The 22,988-nt window shown below is 38.8% G+C and overlaps 2 protein-coding genes across 2 annotated transcripts; one reads left to right on the top strand and one right to left on the bottom strand.

Annotated features, from left to right (window-relative positions):
* Positions 1-54: 54 nt before the first annotated feature.
* On the top strand, positions 55-7,023 carry vegfd (vascular endothelial growth factor D). Its single transcript, XM_041039571.1, has 8 exons — positions 55-1,150; positions 3,183-3,402; positions 3,490-3,610; positions 4,440-4,509; positions 4,628-4,755; positions 4,837-4,952; positions 6,250-6,415; positions 6,872-7,023. Exons 1-8 carry the CDS (start codon positions 1,037-1,039, stop codon positions 6,888-6,890), a joined length of 954 nt encoding a protein of 317 aa, XP_040895505.1. The 5' UTR covers positions 55-1,036; the 3' UTR covers positions 6,891-7,023.
* A 7,879-nt stretch (positions 7,024-14,902) lies between these two features.
* On the bottom strand, positions 14,903-22,988 carry LOC121182963 (gastrin-releasing peptide receptor-like). Its single transcript, XM_041039670.1, has 4 exons — positions 22,681-22,988; positions 16,108-16,459; positions 15,856-15,969; positions 14,903-15,184 (listed from the first exon to the last, which is right to left on the bottom strand). The coding sequence occupies exons 1-4, from the start codon at positions 22,986-22,988 to the stop codon at positions 14,903-14,905; spliced, it is 1,056 nt and encodes a 351-aa protein (XP_040895604.1).

Genomic DNA, 22,988 nt, shown 5'->3' with positions numbered 1-22,988 from the left:
GACAGGGGTGGTGCTGGCATCTTATTTCCCCTCACACATTACGGAGGTCTGGATCACATTTAAAACACATGTTACTGCTCTTTGGCTGTGTGCGGTTTGGCAGCTCCAGAGGACACTGATAGGGGATTTAAAGGCATGGGACTTGATCACTTGACAGACAGACATTAAAAAATCACGACAGGGACACAAGCAAATAAAAATGCGCTTTGAGGCAGCACGACCGGCAGCAGTGGGAGAGACATAAGGGCAGATACCAAAACAGACAAACTAGCCTCTCATAGCTCTGTGAAAATTAGCCCAGATCTTAAAGGAAGGAATTGTGTGGGCATTCTTGGACCTCAGGGCCAATTTTTTTTTTTTTTTTTTTTTTGACAAACCACAGTAGGGTCTGGAGAACTGAGGAGTGACAGAGGGAAAGTTTTACATACAGATATTGTAATCACTGAAATTAGCAGTTAAGGAAAACCAGAAGTCAGCAGCCTTTTCAGGAGGTGGGAATATAAAGAAGAAAAGAGTTTGAACAGAGAGGAATTTGTTCAGATCATTTGGCTTTAGACCCTGTATTATCTGATAGGCCTTCAGTGTGTTTGCTGATAAGGAGTCTTAAAGGGAATCTTGACCTTTGTTTTTTTTTCAACTTCTGAGATCTAGTAGTGCTGTTATTTAACTGGACACCTCAGGTTCAGCATCAAAGCTTCAGACTTAAGAGGTACATGTTTTAAAGCCTCTTTAGCGTTCTCCATTTGGCTCATGGGTGTCTGGGTTGCTGTGACAGGTTACGTCTGGCTCAGGCACACACACACACACACACACTCGCACACACTGCGCACTCTCTACTGTGCAGCTGGAAGATCAAGAGTTTGTGTTGCACATACCCGCACTGAAAAAACTCTGTGTGTGTGTGGTCCGAGGGACTCAGCTGGTCTGGGAAACTGAGTTGGAGAGGCAGTCGGTTCTAAGTGCTTTCTCCCAGCAGTAAAAGGAGACAAGTTCATACTGCTGAGTGCTTCTCACAGAAGGTGATCAGAGCCAAGGGATGATGATCAAGATGAAACGGACTCTGTTCAGACTGTCCTGCTTGGTGACTCTGGTGGTGGAGCTGAGCTGGATAAATGTGGGCCACAGTATGCACAGAGAGGGAGGAAGTAGGGTAAGTGTGGCACTAGGCTTTATGTCTTCAAGTATGTAATATGTAACAAAGCATCAATATTGGCAACCTCTTGTAATTCACTGCTTTTTTTGTGCAGCTAATGTATAATGGTATATTTTCTTTGGTTCTGTAAATAACGTTATCTTATATTGTCGTGTTGTGTAGTCTCTTTCCTTTTTTCGCTCATTATGTCATAATCCAGTCCTCACACCTGAATGGTTGCTGAGCATGTTGAGAGTGCAGAGCACTCACATGTGCTCAACGTGGTCTGTTCACTGAAAATCGACATCATTACTATCATGTGTGCACTCGCATGTGACTAATAGAGGAAGTGCACGTCAACCCTGTGTCTGCGTCAGAAGGGCTGTTGAACCACTTCATTCCTGTTCTTCACTCTTGTACTTAAATCAATTTTCTTTATTGAGCCATCAGTCATCTGCATTGTTCTTCCTTCTCCCCATTCATGCTCTACTAAAACTCTCCCCATCTTCACCTCTCTTTCAGTTCCTGTCATCCCGCTCTCAGGCACTCTCCTTCTCTGTTTCTCATTAGTGGGTCTATCCCCTGGTAGAAATTGCGCAGGGGAAACCTCCCTATTTTCTGTTGTTGTTTCTCCGATTTAAGTGGAAGCAGTCAGCCAGCCAATCTGCCCCACCCTCTGTTCTGCAACACATTGAACACATCAGAGGGCCCAGATCATTACAGTTGTCCAGAGTAAATTAAACAAAAATTGCACAGACAAGTGCATGATTCCGTGACTGTCCTCTCTGGGTAGCCTCCGCCCCAGTGGAAGAGCTACCATCCAGCTTTGGCTTTTCTTGCCTCAAAAATGAGCCTGGGAACTCCTATATTTGAATTCTCCCTTCTCTTGCTCAGATAGATCACACCCTTGGCTCTTAAACTTCTATTAAAATTTCAACAAGTTAAAATAAAAACAAAACTGTAAAAATCTTTCACATGGGACAGCACTGATAGTCATTTGAAATAGGTGACACCTCTGCCTCCTCTCAGATTGCATGCTGGTAGTTTAGGTGGCTGGGGACCATGTATTTTAGATGTTTTGGGTTAAATCTTGCATCATGTCATCCCTCTTATATCCATAAATGTATACTCTTTGGTAGCAGGGACTTCAGAATGAGCGGTGTTCTGAGGCGTGAAAGGCAGACTGGAGCAGACACACACAGTTGCTGCTTCAGCTGTTCATGCTCACACTTTGACTAATTGCTGTGACATCAGGCCAAGCGCTCCAAGTCACTTCATAAAACAGCAAACATCATATCAGTTCAGCCTTACTGTAAGGCATGTGCTAGCAGAAAATGATTCACATGATACAGTTACCAATGTAGTTACTCAGTTCAGCTTTTATTACGGTTTACTTGCTTGTTTATGCTTCAATAAGTCTAAAGCCACATTAACGGCTGTGTGAGACTGTACTTAGGCACTGCAGAGTTTTCAGCTAAATGCAAACATCATAATGCTAACATGCTCACAGTGACAGTGCTAGTCTGTAGTTGCAAAGTTGCTCCCTATTTACTAAATAATGCACTACGTTTACCCTCCGCCATTTTATGAGGGTGAAATTTATGCCTCAAAAATTCTACAATTTGGGAAAAAAAGGAAAAAATTCCATTGTATGATTCTGCAAACGAGTGTCTGAAAAATCAATTTACTGCTCAATGCTGAGTAAACTATTTTGTGTCTGTTGAAAAGTGAATAGTGGTTGAGTGAACATTTGATTTCAGGTAAAGACCATGTTCACCATGGTTGTGCAGCCTGTTGGCATGCTAGTATTTGCTAATAAGCCCTATACACAAAGTACAGCGTAGGTTGATCTTTTGTAGGTGTTTGTAATAAACCAAAGTATTGGACGAATTGAAATTTTGACCTGATGGTGGTGCTCAATAAAACGTTAAGTGATCACCAAAGTCTTCAGAATTTATTCTCTAAAGACCTTGAGTATCTGTTTTTTTTTTTTTTTTTTTTTTTTTGTAAATGTGAGACATTAAAAGATGACTGACTATGATCCATGCAGATAATGAAGCAGTGGGAACAGAAAGTGCGGTCAGCCTCCAGCCTGGATGAGTTGCTGAGGCTCGCAGACTTTCCTGATTGGAAGTTGTGGAAGTGTCGCCTAAGATTTCAGCAGCCAGAAACCCAGACGGAGACCCTCTCTTCTCCACCGGTAGGGTCAGTAGGGTCACACCGCTCCACACGCTATGCTGCCGAATCTTACAGCCTGGAGATACTTAAAGGTTGGATAAAACATACAGTACATGTTACATGAGAGTCAGCTTTATGTGTACAGATGTGGTAATGAACATTGTGTGTCTTGCATTCAGCCATAGATGAAGAGTGGCAGCGGACTCAGTGCATGCCAAGGGAAACATGCGTTGATGTGGCCAAGGAGCTAGGCACTGACCCCTCAATGTTCTTCAAGCCACCTTGTGTGTCTGTCCACAGGTTTGTTTAACATGAAACCAAAACGTCTCAGCAGTCATTGTGTTAACAGGTTCTACAATTTCTCATTCAACACCATTTGTAAGGCTATTTTAATATGTTTTTTAATCGTATTGGTGATTGTGCAACATTTTGGGAAATGTTTTTTTCCACTTTCTTGCCAAGACTTAGATGAGAAGATCAACACCGCTCTGAAGTCTGTTTGCGTAGCATAAGAATTGGTAAAAGGGAGAAACAGCTAGCCTGGCTCTGTCCAAAGGTAACAAACTCCACCTACTAGTACCTCTAAAGCTCACTTATTAACATGCTAGATCTTGTTTGTTTAATCCATGCACAAAAAACAGATAGCAAGAACAATACGTTGTGGTTTTACAGGGGCGTTATTTCTTGGCCAGGAGCAAAAACCTCCTGCCTTGTCAAACAGCACATCTGGTCATAACCATGAGGTTGAGGTGACAACAAGATTGGCTTTTGTTTAAACACACAAGATATAATTGCTGAGCTTTAGAAGTGCTGGTAGGATAATTTTGTTACCTGCTTCCCCCTGTTTGGAGTCTTTATGGTAAACTAAACTATGTCACTAGATATTTATCCTATAGACAGTAGCAGTAGTAGTAGTAGTAGTAGTAAATATTCCTTTAACACGCCTATTAGTAACCATCCTTTCAGCCATGTGTTGGACCATACATTTATTTACAGGGAGGAATTTTGTGATTTTCTCAGAATCAGCTACAGCAACTTACTGTATGTGTCCTGTGTGCGTGGAACTGCTGTATTTTCTTTGCCATGCACATCACTCTACCCAGATGTGAATTTATTTTCCCTCTGACAGGTGCAGTGGTTGCTGCAATCAAGAGGGCGTCAACTGCAGAAACACAACTACTGTATATGTGAATAAAACTGTGAGTGACCAAATCTCAGATGATAAGTGGAAATACTTTGTAGCTCAGTACTTTTACACCAGTATATGTGTGTGTGTGGGTGTGGGTGTGGGTGTGTGTATGATTCTGTGTGTTTCAGGTCCTCAGTGTCATTCCATTCAAGTTTGTACCAGAACCGGTGCTAATAAAAGTAGCTAATCATACAGAGTGTCGGTGCATGGAGCCTGCCATAATACGACGTAATGCTCAACCACACAGGAGTAGTGGGTGAGTCCAAAACCTCAGCCATTCTGATTTCTCAACTGAATTTGCTGTGATATTTTTCTAATCCATCTGGTTCATTGGCAGCTGCTCCCCGATGGGCCAGCTGTCAGAGACAGAGGACTCCAGGAGACTTTGTGCTAGTGGGTTGATTTGGGATTGTTCCACTGACAGATGCATTCCTTACCCTTCCAGTACACCAGGTGTGTGTTTGCGTGTGCGTGTGTTTGTGCATGTGTGTGTGTGTGTGTGTGTGTGTGTGTGTGTGTGTGTGTGTGTGTGTGTGTGTGTGTGTGTGTGTGTGTGTGTGTGTGTGTGTGTGTGTGTGCACAAAACATCATGGTGGTGTAGAAAATTAAACTATCAAGTAGTATATAGAATCTGAGCTTAAATGATTAGTCAGTTTTCAAAAAATTAAACATTGACTTTTGACCAATGAATCACTAAAGTCATTTTTCATGCAACTGTGTCTCAGGTTCTCATAACCGACAATTTGCAGCTCGTCCATGTCTCATAAACAGAATCATTTTGTGGTTTTTACTGGTGGTCAGACTTAACAAGACATATAAAAGTGTAAAGGTGTAAGAGCTCTGGATAACTTAATGCCTTTCTCAATGCATTTTACACATCTAACAACTAACAGATGGATTAAGAAAATTACCAGGAGATTTGTGAAAATAATCTTTATTTGCAGCCCTGTATAAAATAGTCAAAAATTAGCCCCTGCCTAAACATTACTGCATAAGTAAAAAATATATGATAGTATGTATGTAGTAGATATACTAGTGTCGTATATCTCCTAACTCACAGGGACCATTTTTCTGCATTGAGTACTTGTATTTTTTATACTCTATACTTTTACTCATTTAACTTTTTCAGTGCAGGACTTTCACTTGTAATGGAGTGTTTTTACAGTGTGGTAATAGTACTGTCACAATAAAGGATCTGAACAGCACTGTGGTCCAACACAACTGATTTTACACATCAAAATCTGTTTACAGGTAATGGGGAGTACTCATGTGAAAAAACTTATATAAAGTCTTTGTGACTCCAGAGGGAGCTGTGAGAAATCTGATAAATTGAAATGTCTAACACTATATGGATTGGCACAAAACCGTGAACAGACATTTATAGTTTCTTTATAACTAAATGATGTAAAACAACGATGGTGAACATGATAAACATACATCTGCTAAACATCAGTATGTGAGCACTGTCTCTGTGAGTGTATTAGCAGTTAGCTTTAAAACATAGCCTCACAGAGCTGTTGGCATAAAAAACCTTAACCATATTGTGATCCAAAACCCCAGGTATATATAATAGCTAGAGAATATAGTTTCTTAATTTGATATAGTTTTGAATTTTACTCACATTATATGAGTATGACCAAACTGATGTAAGTTGAAATATGGAGATTCAGCTAACAAGATGAAAAGTCATTTTTTGTACTCATACTGTCTTTGTGACTGAAATGCACCTCCATTAACACCTCCTGCTTAGAGTTTCCACTCAGTTCATGGATGCCCGACTGTGAGATAGACGTGGAGCGCTGTGACTGTCTTCCTAGACCTGTGCCAACCATGCAGCCAAGACCCACCCATCGTTGCCAACTCAACTCTTCAGTCTGTGCCCACAGGCGTCAGCGTTTCGATCAAGCATCCTGCAGGTAGGCAAGAGAGAGGCTTTAATTTAATTATCTTTTCGTTTACCATGGTCGCTTTCTTTAATTACTCTTTAATGTGTTGTCCAAAGTGACAGTAGACACATAAAAAATTTAGATGCTGTGATTAGATGCTATTATCTATTATCTTATCTTATAAGCAATAAGTAAAATGATCATTTTGAGTTGGAAATGTTATTAGAAGATTATTAAACCGGTGCTAGGAAATAGGAGAAGTGAGAGGATGAAAAATAAAGGGATCCAGCTGATGAAAGCATACTCCCAGCAGTTACTCAGACATGCAGGAAGAACGGAATAAACACAGCTATCAGTTTCTTAAAGTCCTGCTGAGTTCAGGTTCACACAGGGTAAAGGCTGGCAGAGCGGCAGGCTTTCTGAGTTCTCGTGTGTTTGAATTCATGCATATTTTATACTTTTAAATCATCCTTCTTTTATTCACAGATGCAAATGGCCCAAGTAGAAGTCCACTGGGGAAATAAATTACGACAACCTGCTCGCCAAAGATGTTTGGAGGCAGAGAAGAAAGGCTCATAATTTATTTACAGTCCTATTTATGCTGATCACTTTAACTAATTAAGATGATATTAACTCACAAGACCATGTTAATTGATTTTTTTTAACATGCTTACCTTATGTTTCAATCAATGTGTCAAGCTTGTGTTTTGTACATTTGTTCTTTGTGCACTGAATATGTAGTGTATATTAAAAGATTATTTTTATAATTGGAATTTGCTATGAATGTATGGATTATTGCTCAGCTCCTAACGGACATTTCCCCAATATTCCACTTTTTGTTAAACTTCTTATGTTTATTTCCTCTTGTTATCCTATCATCATCCTATCCTAATCCTATCATGAAAAATTAAGTTGCAAAGTGAATAACACCCAAAAAGTAAAGTCTTGTTACTTCATAAAGACAATAAGGGTACTGTAACCTGAAACCTTTTATTTTACTCTCTATTTTGGTCTCAGGATAGAAAGTAAAATAAATGCACCAAAATACGGGGAAAATTATGAGGGAAAATCTGATGCAGTCTGCAAGAAACCTGAAACTTGAAAGAAGATTTGTTTTCCAGCAAAACAATGAGCTCAGGCATAAAGTCATTAATGCCCCTGAGTGGCTGCTGACTCAGAGTCCAGATCTCTATCCAATAAAGAATATGTGTAAATGTGGAAAAAGGCTGTTCATTCATGATCCCCCTGCAGCCTGACAGAGATTGAGCAGTTTTACAAGCAAGAAAGGGGAAAAAGTGTCCACATGTGCAAAGCTGATAAACCTGTCAACACAGACTCAACTGCTTCCAAGTGTGCATCTAATGAATACTGACTTGGAAGGGATGAATACAGTATTTCATATTTGTCATTAATCTAGATCACTTTGTCGAGATCTGTTTTCACTTTGAAAGTTTTTTTCCTGTTGTTCAGGGTCAAAAAAGCCACATTAACTACATCTACTTTTATTCAGTGTTGCAAGACAATAAAACACATTTGCATACATTTTATAGGCATTGTACAAGCAGCTGTTTTGTAACATGAGATGAGATCTGCTGCATTGCTATCTGTTCAACTGTTCTATTGAATTTTTTTGGTAGTCAGATGGTGTCAGAGAAGATAGAAAGCTATGCCTCCATATGTTTTGTACTTGTTATAAGAAACACTTTTAAGCTTCCAAATGAAACTCCATCTTCTATCTCTACATAATAATAATTATATATATCATATTTACAGACCTGCAGCAGAAACAACATAGCTTTTTTCACAGAGTGGATAGCAAATACATCTTCTCATAAAACAGGACTGCCATTGGTAAACGTGTTTATTTTATTGTTGTTGCTTGGTGAATGTATTGAGCTCTAGTCTGGTATTCTTATTTTTCTTACCTGGCAGTGCTGCTGATCTATAAAATGGAAACATTAAAGCATACTATATATATATGTCCTTCTTCCTTTTGTTGGCATCAGAATTGATTTTGCGCCCATCAGATAATGGTCAGATCCCATCATGTTTTAATGATGTGTCTTAGAGCTCTGGAGGATTCATTAATAACTGTGTCTGTGACTGTGACAAGCTCTCCTGCGGGTGCTAGCTCTAATAGCAACGTTAAACAGTGTCAGTGCTGCCTTTGGGAGCCATACAGGCTGTTACTAAGGTCAGAATAAAAAGTGTCAGCTGCTGGAAAAGACAGGCAGACGCCACAGGGAGAACCGTTGTCAACCTTTGGTTGTGCAAGGAATTAGAAAACACAGCATGTTCCAGATTGCATCATACAACAAGATACTAAACAGGCTGAAGTTGCAAGGAGTTTTGTCTCCCCCTTGCTGCACCGTTTCTGTACTCTCTCACTGTTCCTTACTGGTTTTGGAGTAACCTGCTGTAGTACTGTGGAAATATCATTTGTGAAGGGCAGTACCCATTCACTCGAACAATATGAGTACATCAGCTATCTTTACCAAGCCACACCACACAGGAACAAGTTTTCAATGAATGGTGATGATCCCCAGAGGGAATCCGTCCTACTTCTACTTATTTCTTAATTTAGAGTACAGAACCTGTAAACAACTGGTGATTTTAAAAACAAGGAATCGTTGACTCTTTTTGTTGAACATTTTGTTGACATTTTTTCTACAACAGAAATTAAATGATGTTCAAAAAGTTCATCCCATTGTTGTAGAAGTTCCCACAAATGTCTTGCACTTGAAGGATGCTTTGCTTTCACCTTCTTCTCAGTTCATTCCAAACCAGCCCCATGAGGTTTAAGTCCAGTTGTGCAGTATGGTCCTATTAATGCATCAGGGGCTGTAGTAACACAGTTTGTTCCACCACTAACTTTTTATTTTTATTTTTTTACCTTTACCTTTATAGCTTACCTTCGTACCATTTCTGCATATTCACTGGACTTGAACTGCTTAAATCTCAACAAATAATGGAAAATGGGGGTGTTCTAAAACTTTTGCTTATTCACTCTCTTGCTGAGAGTTAGATGGGGAGACCATTTTCTTATCTGTTAGCTACAGTCAGCAGCTGGATACCTTCTATCTACTTAAAGACTGGAAATAGGGGGTAATAGTAAGCCTGGCCCTGTCCAAAGGTAACAAATCCCACCTCTAAAGTTCACTAATTACCATATTATGTCTCATTTGTTTAATCAGTGTAAAAAAAAAAACAATGTGTAGAAGCAACACATTGTGGTTTTACTAGGGGTTTTGTGCAAGACTTCTTGACCAAGCACAGTGACTTTCTAGAGTCACCCTGTGGTTTTCAAGCAACCACTAAAGACCGCTTCCAGCCAAGAAATAGTCCTGCACATGACTGCATGTAAAACCACGTGTAATATGTTACACTGAGGTCTGACCCTGATGTTGGGTGTGAGGCCCGACTACCAGTCAGTGCTTCAGTTCATCCTGATGGGATGGGTGTTAGATGGGATTGAGATCATGACTTTGCCAGCCAAATTACCAGACATGAAATTGCACAAAAATCTGTAATTTTAAATGCTTCACATCTTTATTCTAGCCTACCAAAAAAAGCACCCATGTCTGTCCAGGTGTGTATGTAGTGAATACTTTGAAGGAATTTCATTAAAGGCCATAAGTGTATTTTGTCGTAATTAGTGTGTGAATTCTTGTTTTGTCCAAAAAATGTGTTTTATGAGGTCATTTTGACCTCTGACCGCCAAATTCTTAGAGGGTTGTCCTTTGAGCCCAAGTAAATGTTTGTGCCAGATGCAATGAAATTCCCTCCAGGAGGTCTTATATATATATATATCACGTGGGGACCTGGACATGGGGTCACAGTGACCTTGACCTTTGACAGCCAAAACTGAAACAGTTAGTCCTTAAGTCCAAGTGAACATTTCTGCCAAATTTGAAGAAATTCCCTTATGGCATTCCTGAGACAATGGACTAGACAGAGTTTCAGACAAAACAGAGAGAAAATTCACTGTGGGACTGCTCTAAGACTATAATGGCTGCTGTAAAAAGGCCCCCATGTCACCAATTATATATTCAGTCTAAAAGCGCTAAATTTCCCATGAGACTACACTGACATCAACTGTGGAATAAATACGGTGGCATTTCAGTCCTCTGATGTGCTTTGATAGTTCTGACACTTTGCATTTGGTTGCTTCCTAAGCAAGCACGTACACTTAACAGGGGCGCTAACGACATATGGATCAATACACTGCTCAGTGAACACGTACGATGACTACACACAACATTGACCTTTAGAGTGACTGTGAGAGCAGCTCAGGAGGGCTGGAAGTGTTTTAATTTCTTTCCTCCTGTTGAGGCAGTTCTGAGTAATCCCATGTGTAATTTGCCGAGATGCTTATGAGGAAAACTTTCAAATGGTTAACAACAAAGAGATGACTGAAACTTCCCACCATTCAGTGAAATTTCGATCAGTTTCTGTCTTTTATCATTACCTTACACAGAGTATTTAATCTTAACATAGTTTTGTGACTATTCTGTAATTTCAGTCTTGTGACTTGTGACTAATGAACTGCTCATTCAACAGACTGTACTTTGTGGATGTTTGACTTTCACTGTGAAGATTTTCACACTAGAAGGCTGTTTTCATGTCCATCTACTGAAGAAGGAAGGTTTATTTGTGTTCATTTGCAGTATGTATTTAAAACATGTATAAGATGATGTTGGGTCATCATAGATAGTTTGGAAGCCAGTTATGGACTTAGATAAATGTGATGTGGAACCTTGAAATCTCCACGGCACTGGACTGTGTGAAGTAAGATGCATCTTGTGTTTAGCAGTTAAACATTTGAGATGGAAAATATTTGCATATTCATAGACTTTACATTTTGTTTTGAAGGAGAAGCAGATGTCATTTTAAAACATTTGAGAAATCCCACTTATTTGTGGCAAAATAAATCAAACACACAAAGAAAATGTATATCAAGAAACATTCCTCCTCAATTCCTGCAGGATTAATATTCCTGCAAGATATATGCTTTTATATTCTTTCTGAATTCCTTCACTGTACCTGAAAAGTTCTGCAGGTGACTGTAGGACTTTGAAGTGACCTTTAGACTTTTCTGCAGGATTCCTGTAAACATTTTAAAGGGGATTTCAAACACGTGTTCATATAATCTCATTAGTCTTCGTTTGTGTTTCTTACACCCAAAGGTGTAACAATAACATTATTACACCTATAAGTATCACTGTTATTATTATAATAACAACCAGTGAGACAGTGAGACAGCTGTTCCTGGTTCCTTTCTCTTCTCTCTCCACCTTTCCCCCCTCCTTCTCCTCTCTCTCGCCTAACCGGTTACCCACCCTGAGTCCGGTTCTGTCAGAGGTTTCTTCCTGTTAAAAAGAGTCTTTTTCCTTTCCACTGTTGCCAAGTACTTACTCCTGGTTCAGAACTGTTGGGTTTCTCTCTATATAACATTGTAAGGTCTTGACCTCACTCTGTAAAGTGCCTTGAGATAATGTATGTGATGATTTGACACTGCAGAAATAAAACTGAATTGAATTGAATTTCATTCCTTAAACTATAAAGATAAAAACTAATTCTTATTTACATTCCAGACTTTCCACAGAATGAGCCTGATTATAAAGATGACATGTTAAGTAGAAGGTTGAGACCGTGCAGGACAGAAATTTGGCGAGGCGCTCATACCTCAATTAAACAAACGCTATCCAGACTGAATTATACACCCACTCATCACAACCTGGGCATGATCCTCTCCCTCTATGAAACACCAAATTAGGACATTGTGGTGTGATATGGTGACTGTAAATCTAGCATGTGACAGAGCAGAATAATCATGTGGAGCGAACAGTGTTGCAGAAACTATGTGGTATATACACAGTCAACAGGACTAAGATCCTAAACATAACTAAAGCACAAAGGTGCACACAAGGATCCACTGTCACCATGGCATATAATGTAGAGAGTGAGTCAGTGCACACTACTTTGCCATTTTTATTGATTTTATATGATTGAACACCAGCAGTCTGAATCTTCTGTCAGTTTCATTTTCTGTAAATTGAATTAAAACAAAAACTACAAAAACATACACACACATTGCAAATCCTATACTAAATTACAAATGTGATTTCAAGCACATGCAGTTACATTCACTGTTTATTTTTCACACTGTTTACAAGTGAGATAGGGCTCAATAAACAAACTGTAACCAGAGGACAACTAACATTTAAAATACATCTGTGGCTGTACACTCAAAATTTTGACCGTTATCACAGCATTTGATGTTTAGAATAACATAGACATACAGCAACATGGTGCAGGCATTATACATTAACATTCAGTAGAATTTACATCAATAAAAATATAAAAAATGTCACATTTTAGAGCACACTGAACTTTTATCTTTTGACATCATCATAGTAAAAGCATGCATCTTTTTTAATCTGGTACTCTGTCCTAAAATCATAAAAAGTGCCAGTGTTTGTGATTTAGGGGATGTTATTTGACTTCATTAAGTCAATTAAGTACTCCTTAACTTAAGAGCCATTATCCTGGTGCTGCTTGGTTGATCCGCCCTTTTCTGCCCTTCCTGAAGACTGACACTGATTTTCACTTTGCAATAGCAAAATATCACTCGTAATTTCATTAAAGATGATTGTTGTTCACGTCTCAACTCTGTACCTCCGTCAAAATATGTATGCTTGAATGAAACCCTTAAAGGAACTCTCCTTCACTGTTACACTTGCAGCTCAGTTAAGCTGTCATGTGGCATACTGCTCAGCCTGTGGGTAATGTCTTCTGTGGCTCTGGAGGAGCTTTGCCAAGTATAAGAAAGTAAAGCTGATAATGTGGTCAGAGTTGTGTCAGCTTGGCCTTAGTGGCTTAACATTTATAACAACCTGCAATTCAAACCAGAAGTGCAGAGACTGAAAGACAGAACATTTGCTAGGCACTAATACTATAGAGAGCTGAAATCATGATTTCAAACCCAGGTTAGCGTCTGTTCTGGTAGCTTCTGTCAACCCATTCTCTCTGTCAGAATTTCTTTTATAGGTCGTTTTGAGAAAAAAATTAAGATTATTCTTGGGTTTATCTTCCACATTATTAGACAAATCAACTCCTCCATAGCACTTGCTATAAGAGTTTAACAACAGTTCATTTGTGAGCACAGAAACACTACTCCCAAACTCCCATGAAAAAAATCCATAAATCCCACACTGAGAGCAACTTCATCATTGTAACTTTGTCCCATTCAACGCTTCTACAAAACTTTCTAGTTGTAATCTCTTTGGTCTAATTGGATTTTCATTGTCCAATCAGATTCAGGTGTAAAATCAGGGTCAAAATTCATACTTGTGACTTCAGCATCTCACACACAGTCCAGGTCCTTTGAACGTTTCACACTCAGTTTTCTGCTTTGTACCTGATGTTCACATGAGCACTTCTTTTTTCAAGGTGTTTTTGTCTAACCTCAACACTGATATCGTTTGTTCACAGACAACACAGTCTTTTTGTTTTTCTACAAATACAAATCTTTTCTACACATGCACAAGCAGATTTATTTTACTGGTTTACAAGGTTTGATTTACAGCTACAAGCTTTGGAACTATTTGTGAATGTAACTTAACAATCTCAGAATCTTATGGACCCTGATTTGAACCCATTCTCAAAGTTCTGGTACTCAGGCATTCATGGTTCCCGGATGATGAATCCTTATGAAGCCCTTTGACCACCCTTTTCATCTAGCAACTTATAGTGTACTTACACAACACATACAGGGGACAATACTTTAGTTTATGACCAAATGTCTGCCAAAATAATTACATTCCCATGACCCTCAGCTTTACTTTGTATTTAGTGTTAATCAGTAAATGTTAGCATTCTAACACGCTGAGCTAAGATGGTCAAAATTAGACCTGCTCAACATCAACATGCTAGCATTAACATTGTGAACATGTAAACACGCCAACCTTATCTTTCAACTCAAAGCACTGCTGTGCTTAAGGCAGTAGACTCTTTGTCTTCTTGTTTTGCCTAAATCTAGTGGCATGTGGGACTCAGGATGCAAGACCTGGTCTTTGGTGTCAAAGTCCAAAGCTGTGAGTGCTCATCTTACACCCTGACCTCTGTATGGTTAAGTGTAAATTTACACTTTCCACTGCAGTAGGTGTCACCAGGAACACATTTCTCCATGATGAAACACATTCACACACACACACACACACACACACACACACACACACACACACACACACACACACACACACACACACACAGAGAGAGAGAGAGAGAGAGAGAGAGAGAGAGAGAGAGAGAGAGAGAGAGAGAGAGAGAGAGAGACACACAGAGACTCTATGTGAAAACAATACCAGCCAAGCCACCAGAACTGGTAATAGGACTCAGTGTGTACTAGGCAGATAAATCACCAAAAGAGCAATGGATTGAATGTTCATATATTATTTTTTTCTCGAGGTGATACATGATCTTATTGTATTATTTGGGGAAGTGACACACAAACATTTACACACAATCCTCCTGATAGATATGTCTGCCATTGATCATGGTCAGACTCGCCACAGAGTAATGTGTGCTGCGGACAGAGGTGACACGTGTGTTGTAATGTGTCGGGCTCTGTGAGGAGCGTTTGAGGATCATACGACAGCAGCAACACAGCTGCTGGTTAAACTGCTTCTTGAAAGTCTTGCTCAGCAGATAAAGGGCAAAGGGGTTGAGGCAGGAGTTGGTGAAGGCAAGGATACGAGCTACAACGCTGCACACAAAGTGAACCAGTGAGGTGTCCACCTGGCAGGGGAAAGACAGAGGGTGGAGGGTTGAGAGACAACAAATACAAATACATCATTCTGATTTAAATATGCTCTGAGCAAACACAATCAGAATATTTTGCAGCAGTATTTGTCCAAATGCTTTATTTTAATCTGAACCACCTCCCGTTGCATGCATAAACTTTTATAAAACAAAATTATGGAATGTGTCCCCTTGAGTTAGTCATTTCTCATTTTTTATCAGACACTCCAGACCAGCTTAAATTCTCTTCCCGTTATCTACACAGTGCCAGTTTTTAAGAAAAAAGTCATGCAATATGTGCCCAGTGAAAATCTATCTTGTACTTTCTCGCTGCTAAGGCCTGTTCCATTATCTCATTCTAACTGAACTATTAATGCTTACTAATAGGTCATTTAGGCAAATTCATATTATCATTTTGCAAATGCTATTTTCTGTACTTTTAGGGAGGAAGCTAAATGCCAGTAAATAATGAAATCCAGTAAATGAGTAGATGATTTCTAACAACCTCCAGTATAAGCCCAGCCCACTCGAATACAAATACAAAAATGCAAATATTTTTATGAATAAACAAATACATATACAGACATTAACTGTGCATTACACTCCTATAAACAAATAAACAATTGTACTCTGTCAGAAACATATATTCAATATTTGATTTAGTCTACCTGGGAGTAGTGATAGGAACGGTACAAGTAGATGACATGACTGGGAAGCCAGCACACTGCAAAGAGACCAACAAACACCAGCACTGTCTTGGCCAAGCGCTTTCTTGATTCAACCTGTGTGTTATTGAAAAAAACTTTAAGATTAAAAACATTAAAAATATCTAATATAAATATATATTAAAAATAAAAATATATAACGAAGCAAATTTGAGAAAAATTAAGGGTCTTGTTCGCGACAGTTTCAACTCTGACCTGTCGTCTTGCGTGCGTGTTCCCCTCCACCGGCAGATTTGAGGCACTCCTCATCAAGCTCCGAGCGATGAAGGTGTAGTACACAGAGATGACCAGCAGGGGAATGACATAGAAAATGAGGAAGGAGGCCATGGAGTGTATCTTTGGGTGAAGTTCCCCTGCATGGGGATAAGGTGCACAGGTGACGAAGCTCTCATTAGTGGAAGTGATGTTGAAGGTGTGGAGGTCAGAGAAGATGGCCTCGGGGATAGCAAGGATCAGTGAGAAGAGCCAGATGAGCGCCGCCCTCAGGACAATGCTGGTAGTGGTGCTTGATGTTTGGATGTCCAAGGGTTTCACAATGGCTCTGTACCTGATAGATAGATAGATAGATAGATAGATAGATAGATAGATAGATAGATAGATAGATAGATAGATAGATAGATAGATTGATAGATTTTTGTCAGTTTATCTGAAGACCATGCATGGCCTGAGCATATATCATGATAAATAACATCAGAATGTCAGTATAATGTATCCATAACCAATGTCAGTATGATGTATCCTACCTAATGTTATACCTATACCTATAATATTATATAACAGGGGTCTTCAACGTTTTTCAGGCCAAGGACCTTGAAACTGATGGAGAGATGGAGCAGGGAACCCCTACCCCCTATCAAAGCACTGCTTTGAAGATTCCCAACATAAGTTGGCATTGATCAGGTGTAAAACCAAGACTCCGCCAGTTTTGGACACCACAATATCCAGGGAGATGAAACTTCATGTGTCTTACTTTGAGAAGCCAAGCTTTCTTTTTGGACAGCAAATAAAGTGTAGTTAAAGGGTGTCATAAAAAGTGATGCCATTTTAACAAAAAATATAAAATATTAATAGTAACTTTTTTTTTTTTTGCGTTTAACACTTAATCCTGAAATAAGTGATTTTTGGCCACTTGAGAGCTAAATAAACAAGCTAAAAACAAAATACTGACATCTCTTTTTTAGTTCATGTGGCGAACTTGTTTGCAAACTGGTTGGTTATTTACACATCTAGGAGACACGGAGCACAATTAGTATTCAGTTCAAGTCATTTCTGGGCACGCTGTGAATTTAACTTCAATGTTCACAGACTGTTTTTCGTCTCCACTAGCTCCTGAGGGACATATCCTGCTCTTTAATGTTCAACTCTATTTCCAAGCTGTTTCCCGCTGGGCAGTGTGAAAGCTTTTTTTTTGCTGAAAAAAGCCGCCTGCTGTAGCCAAAATTGACACAGATGAGAGCATTGAGAACTAACTAAAACAGTAATGTTTTCTATTAAATTGAGTGTGTCGTTTTAATAAAATGCCTTTGATTTTCTATTTTGGGAATAATGCAATTATAAATGTTGGCAAAAATCAAAAACAAGTCAGCATATACAACAATTTGGCTGTAGCTTTAAAGGTTAATAAGTTATTGATAATTTAATTTTGACCCAAATACTAAAAGCAGTTTAACAATGCATTATAACTGAATACTGAATAAGTATTAGCTAAGTATTAGCTAAGTATTGGAGGTAAAGATATTACCCCTGTTGAACTTGAGGAAGTAATATAGAAAAAGAGGGGCAATGAAAACAAGCCTTATCTAGAGTCTAACATCAACCTGGTGGAGTTTTGAATATTTGAAGGGAGTAATGCTTATTAAAATCTTTGAACAGGTTTAACCCTGGTGAAAGGACCAGAGAGGTTAAGACAGTAAACCTCCACTTCCACTGCCCCCTTCTAGCTATTTAATTTCATTTCTGTTTAAACAGACTGCTCCACTTTTTCCACTTGTCTGTTTAAAGCAATAGTTTATAATTCTATAAAGAAAAAACAAAAACAACAAAAAAGCATATGAAAAACACAAACTGAAAACACCACTTGATCCAAGGAGAATTGAGCTGAGATGTGCTCAGTTGAAATCATTACCTTGAAAAACATGTGACTGATTTTTTAACAATGTGAGCTGAGCAGTTCAGGAGTCTTGTTTACTGAAACTGAATTTAGTTCTCAGAACCTCTCAGCCTTGTATGTGCTGAATGACAAATACCTGTGGATAGTAAACAAATAAATAAACAGACCCCCCCACACTTCTCATTTTGAAATACGTACATTTTTATCCAACCATTCCCATGATGCTTTGAGGGGATGTAAACAGGAAGTATATTGTTACCAAGGATTCAGTAAAGATGAATCAAATGAATGAATGAATGAGCAGTAGTGATGATTATTTGGCAAGTTCCACAGCTACAAGGACTATCTATTTTCTGTGATTTTCCAACAGATTTATGGATGTTTATTTGAAGATACTGATGTCATCAGTAAGCGCAAGTCACACTAAATCTAAATATGTGTGTATTCTATCTGCGTGTTCAGATTAGAAGAGAAGGAATATGAGTTTTAACTTAGGAACTATGGGTACCATGGGTTTCAGAGCCACGGCTGCTGTCCTTGTTCATCAACGGGCCAAATCACCTGGGTCAAACTACAATAACTTCCCATTGCTTTTTGAATACCAGCATGCACGCTACCCCCCTTTCACCTCACACATTATCTTTGCTTCATGCCTCTCCCTCTGGTGCCCTCCCCCCAAAACTCTCATGCCCACCTGGGGAGGCCACCTCACCGTTTGAAAACCTCTGGTGTAGGGAGGTTCTGTAAACCACGATTTCAGAGGCTTCATGATCATTTTGGAGGCTGTTTTTTGTAGTACTGTTGAGTTCCCATTGCAATATGCAGTGGCAGATGTTTCTAATACAAAGTCTAGATTTAGTCTACTCTCGCTCATATACAGAGTCAATCAGGGTTGACAAAATATTAAAAATACATGTATTATTCAAGTTCTACAAACTACAGCCACCAATATGACCACAAAGCTGACCGTCATCAATGTGGGATTTGCAGGACTGCTGTATTAGACTGCATTACTTTTAGTTAGGTGTACCTAATAAACTGCCAGCACAGTGTAGTGTAGTTCATATGACAGTAGCTTCAGCATGCTATCATGCTGCTGAATGTAACTGACAGAACATTGGTACAGTATCTTGGCAACAACACTCAGGCCATGGAAACCACTGACTCACTACAGCTCCTCCTCATTCATAAATGTTAGGTGCACACGAGCAGCCTGAAAAGTGCCCACACCATTTTTCACGTGGATTTTAAAGTGTGTTGCAACAAAAACAGCAACAATAATAACAACAATAATAATAATAATCTGTGTCCATTTTGTAGGAAGTCAGTCTGAACTAGAAAGTACTCACAGAGCACCAAAAACTGTAATTTATTATAATACTTGAAATATTTACAAAAGGGTGGATGAGGACCCATTACACTCACCTCTCTGGCAGCTATTTCAAATCTAATGCGTCACGTGTACTCGCACTCACATGTTTGAGCACCTTCCTGTGGCTGCAGCATGCAATTAAATTGATTGATTACCATGAATACGCTTGTCCACCTATTTAAAGTTAAGCCTTAGAGACAGCCATGGTAAATGGCTGATGATAGCCATAATATATGGACATCTAAATTTATAAAATGTTACCCAAAAAGCTAAACTTGATAGCAATCATTCTATGGGTGTGCCCCATAGAATGATTGCTATCAAATTTAGCAGAATTTCTCACAGTTTATATATTGTGTAAATTGATGCAGTTGATGATGTGATGGCAATTATGCCACACCTACAAGAATTTGGAATTATCAGGTTCTAATAAGTATTTTATGATATTTTAGTTAGTTAGTTAGTTAGTTAATTGAGAAGTTCATCAATTATGCTCTTATGATCTGTTCTCAAGTTAGACTTATTTGTATATTTGGTTCATCCTTGTTTCCAATATTGTGTGGTCTTTCAGAAAAAAAGATGTATCTTCCTTTTATAGTGTAACACTAGATCCTCACTATTCTCTAGATAGTTACTGCATTAATGCTACTGTCAGGTTGTGGGTAAAATAGAAGCACGAGGAGTAGTTTTTTAGTTGAAACTCGGTCCACATTAATGCCCACTTCCACAGCTGGACGAAAGAGCTCAACCAAGTTCAACCAACAGAATTATTCAGGTGTGTTAGAGGAATAGGCAGCTCCAAGCCAAGCCATCCTCAGTTCTTTTCTGTGGCATCCCCATGCCACAAGGGTCTTTCTCATTTTTTCACCACTGGCCGCTTCTTCCTGTGTAATCCTGCTCAGTATGCTGCCAAATGACGAAGCAAAGACATTGAATTAAACAACTGGCAAAAGTCTGTGTAGTACTGACAGACACGGGATTAGTGAAATGTGAAATGTTAGTGAAAACCCATCAACATTCACCTCTTCAGCAGCCATTTCACCTCAGATGCATCAACTCTGTCCAGCATTTTGAGCACCTTCCTGTTGCTGCAGCATGCAATTAAAATTATTGATTTCCTATAATACACAGAGAAGCTTGTCCAGCCGAATAAAGTTAAACCTCTAAGCCCTGGTGAACATTTCCTCTACCCCTTTCCCATTATTTCACAATGTGAAGCAAATTGTAACTACCTTTATCTGAGAAATACAGTTTCAAACTTATGACAGTTAGCAGGATTTTTTTTCTTTGGACGAGCGGCTGTAACAACGTAGCTTATAAAACTGGAAGCTAACAGGCAAATGGTTTATAGCTTGTTCAAAATTTCACATTTGTTTTTAATAAGGTTTTCTTCCAAACTGTAACTTGAATAAGGGATAAAGATTCATTTTTGCATATACAGAGAAAGGGAGCTATTGTTTGCAGCCATGCATTTTGTCATTTTGCGCATTATTCCCATGGCTTTAATTTTGTATATTAATAAAAATGCAAAACAAAAATGTGGGGTTGAAACCTACTTTCAAAATAAAAGCTGGGACTTTGATATTATTTTAACCACCAGATGGAAACAATGAGCAGTATTTGGTGTCATTGTCATAAAAATCAAAATATGTTGACACTAAAGACTAAAATCACATTCAGCTCATTAACAAATTATGTTAATTATGTAAATTTGAACATGAGCAAATGTGAGTCTTTAATTTAAAAGTAGTTAGTAATATTAGCTATAGTGAACATTGTTAATGTTTTAACTTCTATTTCTAGGGTGATTTCCTGAACCAGAATAACAGAGAAATGTATTAAAACCATCATAAGAGTTTGTGAACCCCGATGTACAGATGTGGGTGTGTTACAGTTTGTTAGTAAAAAATTGTTGGCAAGCGACCTCTCGTGTTTCTCAGAATCTGTTGAAACAGCTAGAAAAAACTGAAAGAGCAAACACAGAAACAAATCTCAAATTTAATTATAATCTATTCACAAGTTTACAAAAATGTGTTTTGCATATTACAGATAGCTATGCACTTCTGACAAGTTTGCAGGTTCTACTGCAAACTTGCAGCATAATGCAAATATACTTACCTCATTATACAGGTACAGCAGATTCTATGTCTAAAGTACTGAAAAATGGTTTGCAGGTGCAATTTCTCCTATATTTACATATATAATAAAATTCTTCAGAGATAAAGTGAAAGAGGGAGCCTCTATTTAGATTATCTTATTAACTAAATTAGCCAATTAGCCAGTGCGGTAAAATGCAACAGACTCACCTGTGCACATCTTCCATTACAATATGATACTAGATCATACATCATATTGTACTGATTTAACCTTTGAATATTAATTTTGCAGCTCAAAAGAACTTGCATCATGCCCATAATCCCAATTCAAGTGGAGGCTCCAGGGATGAACATTAAGAAACATTAAACATTATCTTGGTTGCACAAAGCTTGAAGAATAGTCAAAGCACACTATTCAAACTATCAAACTATTCTTTGCATGTAATTTCTTGCGCGCACAAGTTTATTTGTTTATAACTGTAGAAAGATCTTATGTGACACAGGTGATTGAGGAGCTCCTCCCGCTTTGGGTGAGAGACATTAGGCAGAGAAGTGATCAGAGATGGGAGATAAAAAAGAGAAAGAATTTAAACTTACGCACCTCGGACATTCGCTCACACGCACAGACCAGTGAACCAGTGACCAGTGAACTATTTTCCCACAAGAAATGTGACTGACTGTTTCATGTCTATGATGAGATTAGAGATGTTATCCAGATTTTTGCTCTCGGGTTCTAAAAGGATGAATTATGTGATATGTATATTACGGCGTGCTGAACCATGGTCTTTAAGCGCAAACACATTATATTATACAGTGACAGTGAGTATTTTTGTCACCTAAACAGACAAAAGTCATCTTAATGCGATATGACAACAAAAGTTTGAAATCATTACGTGACAGATCAATTAATTGACGACTGATTCTGGAGCAACTGCTGCTTACCTACTTACGCGTATCAATAGCCTTAAACAGATGCCTCTGTCGTGCGTAATACTCCCCTGATCAATACAGGATTAAATATTTGTTTGCCATTTTACTGATAAAACATCAAGTTTATACGGCCTGCACCTGTCTTTAAAAGGACAAAACAGGGTGACATTTAGATTATTTGGCTTCCACATGGGCTGTTTCTTAAAACTATCCTGATTATAGAGTTGATAAGAAGATTAACAACAAAAATCGTAGCCTACCTGTCAGCAGAAAGGGCTGTCAGAGTGAACACAGACACCCCAACCGAGGTGAGCTGAATGAAGGGGATGACTTTACAGCCTGCTCTGCCGAACAGCCACTCCTCTGACAGGTAGCGGCTGGCATCCACCGGCGCGCAGGTCACCAACAGTAAAACATCCCCGAGCGCAAGACTCGACATGAAGAGATTCGGCACATTGCGGATGGATTTGGCAGAGCAAAACGTCTTGATGAGCGTGATGTTGCCGATTAGACCCAACACACTAATTACACCGTAAACTGAAGCGATGGCCACGCCGGTGTACCACAT

Source organism: Toxotes jaculatrix, chromosome 1 (assembly GCF_017976425.1).
Source record: "Toxotes jaculatrix isolate fToxJac2 chromosome 1, fToxJac2.pri, whole genome shotgun sequence".
Taxonomy (NCBI): Eukaryota; Metazoa; Chordata; class Actinopteri; family Toxotidae; genus Toxotes; species Toxotes jaculatrix.
This window is presented reverse-complemented; position numbering and strand designations above follow the sequence as displayed.

What these genes read in the sequence shown, in the direction of transcription:
- vegfd (XM_041039571.1), top strand. Translation starts at nt 1,037, where the DNA reads ATGATGATCAAGATGAAACGGACTCTGTTCAGACTGTCCTGCTTGGTG. An exon ending in CTGTATATGTGAATAAAACT is followed by an intron (nt 4,510 to 4,627) that starts GTGAGTGACCAA and finishes TGTGTGTTTCAG; the next exon opens with GTCCTCAGTGTCATTCCATT. An exon ending in CAACCACACAGGAGTAGTGG is followed by an intron (nt 4,756 to 4,836) that starts GTGAGTCCAAAA and finishes GTTCATTGGCAG; the next exon opens with CTGCTCCCCGATGGGCCAGC.
- LOC121182963 (XM_041039670.1), bottom strand. Translation starts at nt 22,988, where the DNA reads ATGTGGTACACCGGCGTGGCCATCGCTTCAGTTTACGGTGTAATTAGT. An exon ending in ACAGCCCTTTCTGCTGACAG is followed by an intron (nt 16,460 to 22,680) that starts GTAGGCTACGAT and finishes TCTATCTATCAG; the next exon opens with GTACAGAGCCATTGTGAAAC. An exon ending in GTTCCTATCACTACTCCCAG is followed by an intron (nt 15,185 to 15,855) that starts GTAGACTAAATC and finishes TTCCCCTGCCAG; the next exon opens with GTGGACACCTCACTGGTTCA.